The sequence below is a fragment of the Cariama cristata genome, unplaced genomic scaffold, assembly GCF_000690535.1.
Source record: "Cariama cristata isolate BGI_N322 unplaced genomic scaffold, ASM69053v1 scaffold6978, whole genome shotgun sequence".
In the NCBI taxonomy this organism is placed as follows: domain Eukaryota; kingdom Metazoa; phylum Chordata; class Aves; order Cariamiformes; family Cariamidae; genus Cariama; species Cariama cristata.
Genome location: NW_009631581.1, coordinates 89,468 through 95,467, shown reverse-complemented (window position 1 = coordinate 95,467; position 6,000 = coordinate 89,468). Strand labels below are relative to the sequence as shown.

General features: G+C 39.6%; 1 protein-coding gene across 1 annotated transcript in view; it reads left to right on the top strand.

The window, feature by feature from the left end:
* Nucleotides 1–5,221: 5,221 nt before the first annotated feature.
* The window catches only part of FAM13C (family with sequence similarity 13, member C), a 55,241-nt gene continuing 54,462 nt past the window's right edge, over nt 5,222–6,000 (top strand). The window contains exon 1 of the mRNA XM_009706008.1: nt 5,222–5,283. Coding sequence (XP_009704310.1) covers nt 5,222–5,283 — 62 coding nt within the window. The remainder of the gene's footprint in view (nt 5,284–6,000) is intronic.

Sequence of the window (6,000 nt, the reverse complement as noted above, 5' to 3'; positions counted from 1 at the left end):
GTACTATGGAAGTGTGTATGGGATTCAAGGGCCCACTGCTTAGAAGGCTTGAGTAAGGAAGTATGTGCAGTTTGATTGCTCACTGAAATCTTCAGAAAATATAACCCTGAAGGTCTGTGCAGTTGCACAAGGCTTTATCCAACCCAACATATATACGCCTTATGGAATTGCCCTGGATTGGATTATGACAACTGTGCCTGCACCTACGCTCAGCTTGAGTCTCTTCCCTCATGAGCTTGTCTATGCTTTTTAAGACACACAGCAAGATCAGCTGAATGCTTTTACCCCCCCAGGTCCATTCACTCAGATGATGTGCTAATTAGGTCACTGAAAAAATCAAAGATATAGAAACTGGACTGCGTGCTCACCAACTGGCTCCTACATGTAATTGCTGTATTTTAGTTTAATTTGTACTAGGATGTTTTCTGATGTCTCTGAGAATGTTGCACATAAAAAGGCAGACTGCACGTCACGAAAGCAAGTCAGTGAACACATGAATATTTTCAGCTGCAGAGTGGAGCATTCAGTATTTATCACTCCAGGAAGGAGGCATGTGACTTCTCTCTCACATGGCAGCTCCTTCATTTATACCTTACTGATTGGAAAATAGCAAAAGTATCCTGCAGGATGACTTTTGAAGAAAGGACAAGGCACTGGAACAATCCACAGTGCTAACATTTTGCTGCAGAATGATCCGTGCTCTTATCCCATGAGAAAGCCTTGTGTCTTGGAAGAGAACAGGCTTGCTAAAGGCAAGAGTCCCTCAGTTCGTGCTCTTATCCCATGAGAAAGCCTTGTGTGTTGGAAGAGAACGGACTTGCTAAAGGCAAGAGTCCCTCAGTTTGTTTCCTGCTTAAATAAAAGTGTTCTGTCATAAGAAGGTCCTAAGTGTGACCTCAGAGGTAGCAGTGTGACCTAACAAGCAAGCATATTTAATCTGCTCTTTGGCAGAGTTGAATGTATTTTGTCCATGAAAGCATATGCTGTGTATGCATACAGGTAGGAGTGAGTGCATCTCCTTGGTGGTACAATTGGAGAGGGAGATGAAGGACTGTTGGAGCGCTTCAGGGTATTGCTACTTGGCAGGAACACACCTACTTTAAGGCAAATAAATTTGCTCAATATTTTTATGAGTCTCTGAGCAAAGCTGGTTCTGGCAGGGATGACTTGAAAGGCAGTAAGAGGGAGATCATTCCAACTTTCCCTTTATTTGGGCAGTGGAATATAAGTAACTTCTTCCCAGAGCCTGAGGGAGTTGTCGTGGACTACTTGTCATGTACAGCGTGTCATATCGCGGCTCTCGCATTCCTCCACAGTGTCTAGTGCAGCTCCCTTGTATGGTGTAACTATAGTGCAAAATATGATTGCCTCTGATGCAGCAGTTTCAGCAGAAGCACTTTAGACTCTGTGCAATAACAAATAATAATGAAGAAAATAGTCTTGCAATAAATGCTAATCACACCTTGTATGATTGCACTGAATTTGTCATTAGATAGTAGATATTAAATGTAGAAACACTAACTTTCCCAGAACCTTAGAGGTTAGAGTTCTTTGTAAATATGTAATTCTCCCTCTAAACATAGAGTTTATTTCCCAATACAAATTCTTGATTATTCTGTACTTAAGGCTGAAAGGCGTCATCATTTACCTGAGTCAGAAATGCCCTTAAGAGAACAGTGTCATTTACTGAGATGAGCAAATTCTGGAAATTGAGGCAAAGGTCCTGTTCTGCAGGTGAAACCAAGCTGCCGCAAAGTCTGCAGGGGAGGGATGTGTGTGTGTGTGTGAACATTTAGACAGCTGTAGCTTGGCAAGCTTCAATATTTGTCCTTTTTTCCTGACCTTTTGATCTTGATTGTTGTACTCTCTTCTGTTCTTCTGAAACCAGAACTATATCTGCCCACTTTTGTCTCACTATCTCTCTCTTCTTTTGCAGTCTTCTGCAACTAGATCATACTGTCTTTGTAAAGCATTCACTGCCTGATACATGTTTATAGTGCCGACTAATGCTGTTCTGAGCTTATGAACGTACCGTTTATATTGAGCATGTGTCTCTATTACATGCAAAACTGAGCTGGAGGCTAAGTGATTCCTGTTTCAATCTTCCTCCTGACCTAGAAATAATTCTGTTGATGATACAAACCAAATAAAGAATGGAATTTCTATGCCAATCTATTTGTCAGCCATAAGTAGGCAATATATTAGTCACATTTTCAGAAGTGAACAGCAACATATATCTGAATCTTGTATCTCCAAAACACATATAGATGTTTGCTTTGGAGTTCTCCCACATTTTTATTGTCAGCTGAGTGCTGGCATGTGATATTTGTGTTGGCTTGATCAACATTTGGCAAAAGAGGGTAAGAATAAAACTGGGTATAAAATGGGAAGATTTTTAACAGAGAAAATGTCTTTCCATAGATATAATATTGCAAAAATGTGAATCACTTAAACTGTTCAGCATAAATAAGGAAAAACTGATTTAAAAGCCTTTATTTTCAGAATTTCAGAAAGATATATTTTAATGACTTCAAAATATAAAGTCCTTAAAAGTTTATCTGCTACTCAGTGATGAAGTCCAAAGCTTACTTCATACACAGGTGTAGCATTATTTTCACTGGGATTTCAGGATGATGAGAGACCTGATATATCGTCTGAATGCGGCGGTGAAATACATCTGAGAATTTCAGTATGTTGAAGAGTGATGTTTTACAGCATTACAGGCCTAATTGACTTTAAACTCCTTACTGAAAAAAAGGAGGTAACAGCACTATTATGTTTCCCATGTGCCTGGGACTTGGAAACAGTGATGCGGGTTCAAGCACTTTGGCTCTCCCTTGTGAGGCAGGGTAAGGCCTGGGGCTCTTTGCCTGCTCTAGTCTCACCCAGAGCAGGTGGACAGGGAGCAGGTGAAAGGAAGTGGGGCCAGCTGACAGGCCCAAGCCAACATCAGTGGTGAAATAAGCTTTTGCCCCTAAAGAGAAATTACTTCTTTCTGGGAGGAAAAGAAGTAAAGTTATTGTGACTCTACTGGAGTTCCTCTCTCGAGTTCCCTCAGGAGCAGGATGGCTTTGTCTATCCGATTGGGACATTAGCTCTGAAACAGGATCATGGGTTTAGCTGGCCTTTACTTTCATGTATTTAGTAATACTAGTTTGGTTTATATGAAATTTGTTTTTTGTTGAATGATTTCATAACCTTACAAGAAGAGACTATCCCATAACACTGGTCAAGCACCATCTTTAAAACAAATGGATGTTTGTGAGTGACCTGAAATAAATGTAAAGTGCTTGCCTAGAAGAGATTTAGCAACAGCTCTATAGCACTGAAGTTCAGACAAACAATGGAAAAGTGATGACGTTTTAAACTTGATCTCAATACAAAGCATCCCTGTTTTACAAAATGATCTTCAGTCATATTCTGTTACTAGTAATAAAAACAAAATCCTACAGTATGTTTGCACAGGGCATAAATTAGCAGAGAATTTGACCTTAACTTTTGCATGTAGAAACGGAGAAGTCATGTTTACAAGAGCACTCTGTGTTCGCTTCCCTTCTTGTGTGGGTGTATGTAGGGGAGTGGGAATAAATACCCACTCTCTCTCTAACCAAGCTGTGATGCTTATCAATATGATTTTGTGATAAAAAGTTGTAATTCCTCCATTACACACTTGAAATGCTAGCTGTAAACCTAGCCTAAGCATTAAAAATCATGAGCCAAGTACTTAAGCATTCTGGAATATATTTATTAAAAATAATATCAATTTTTTAAATGGCACTCTACTTTTTGAGCATGTAAATTGAGTTTTTAATTGCTAGAACTGTACCTTTTGTTCAGGTGCTCTCCTGCAAATAGAAAAACAATATAGAAATATATATGTGTATGGTCAGACCAAGAAACTGGAAACAGGAGGAGAAAAAAGTTTGAAATTTTAGGTCTAAGGCAAGATTTAAATGCTAACCATTGAATTTAGCTTTTCTGTTCACCCTTCTCTTACAAAACCTGCTACTCTGTAGGGCAGAAGTCCCTATAGACTGGCTGTGATATTCTGATGCCCAGATAATTTGTGCCGTATATAAATCGACATATATGTATACAAATATACATATAGAAATAAAAGAGCAAAATAGTGTATGCAAGCACATAGGAAAGCTGGGAAGAGGTGAAGATAAGACACATTGTTAGTGCTGTTGGTGAAAGAAGGGAATTTGTCACGGCTGTGGCTCCTGGCTGCTGCTGCTGCTGCCGCCTGGGAAATATGTCAACCCCACACAGCGGCACAAGCTGCTGCAGCCAGGAGGATGCCGCACCCTCTGCATCCCTGCTCCGCTTGCTGCTCTCGGCTGCGAGGTGCCATTGTCACAAACAGGAGTGCTCATAAGACGCCGTTGTCTGCATTGACTTCTCCTCCTCCACCCAAACAAAAAAATATCCCAGCTCTGGTATGCAGCAGTGAGGGTTGTTTTTTTTTTTTTATTGCTGCTATAAGATTTCAAGATGATCCAACAGTGTATGTACTGGATTTGAGAGGTGTTGTTCGAGGGGGAATTCCACTGCTGCCTCAAAACCAGCAGTTTATGGTATCCTGAGTTGACCCCTACAGAACATATTACATCAGGTCTGACAGGTTTTGTTGCAGGAGCACAGCAGCCTATTCCTTTCACAGGAATGGTTTCATCTATTGCTTACTGTTAGCTTAATAACCTTTTGCTACTTGAACTGTCCTTTCTGCCAGATTATTTTTTCGTAGATTCCCCTGGGGTTTGGCCATAAGCTGCGTGTGTAAGAGACCACTAAACAAGAAGAAAAATGCTCCAGAGATCTTAGCGGAGCAACCCTATTTAGGTAATAAAAATAACCGTGTTTGACGAGCCAATTACACAGAGCAAACATTTAAAGGACGGAATGCCAAATACTTGTTTGTAAACCTAAGCCTTTATTAGCAGCACTGTTACAGTTGTAAAAGAATATGATCCCTTTCTGAGCCTCACAGGCTACCTACATCGCTGTATTAACTCAAAGCGCTGCTGGATGGGCTTTGTGAGTGTTGTAGGACTAATCCCTATGGTTTCTTGATTACGAGCATGTGCAGAGCAGCGGAAGGTACAGCCGTGCATGTAGAGCTAACGCACAGAGACTTGCCTTGCAATGCCATGTTTGTGCATGTGTTCCTACAACTGAGAAGGATACAGGGAGCCTGCCTGCCTTGCTGACTTATCTGATGTTTTCTTGTTTCTGTTTCAGCATTCAGGATAATTCCTTCAACACGACAGCTTTAGCAGAGTAAGTGAACACTTTAAAGATATCCTTATTTTTAAATAAGAATGATGAGTTTAGGTACTGTAGAGAATAACTGTAAGTAGTATGTGACAAGTCCCAAGCTATCTGTCATATATTTTGATTCTGTTTTCTGTAATCTAATTATATTATTGACTGTATGAGAAGGATTGCATGAAACAGCTGCCTTTACATGTTCTGTGACCATTTAGCAGTGAAATACCTTTCTGGGAGAATATATGTTTGATGCACATCACACATGTTTAAATGCCTGATTTTCAGTGTAGGATAAATCATCTGTGAAAATATTGCTCATTTCTGGTACTGATGATCTTGACAAACACAAGTATGTCAGTTTTCTAAAAACACATGGTCTGTACTTCTTGCAAGCATTATTAGAAAAAAACATTCTTTGCAAATATTTTGAAAAAAATAACTACACATTATTTAGACAGGCCAAGTACCAAATACGCCATTTCTTTGTAATTAATTCCATAAACTCATTAGAAGGCCTTTTATATATATCATGATCATAAGGATATATATGTTGATTTTTTTTTGCTGCTGTTTTACAGAGACAACAGAACAGGACAAGGGAGAACATTAGAAAGTTAGAAAGGCAAAGGCTTTAGGAACTATTACAAATGAAATGGTCTTTGTTTTATTTCAGTCTAAGCCCCTTCAAATTTGGTGCTCTCTGCATTGTTACTTTGCATGCCTTTG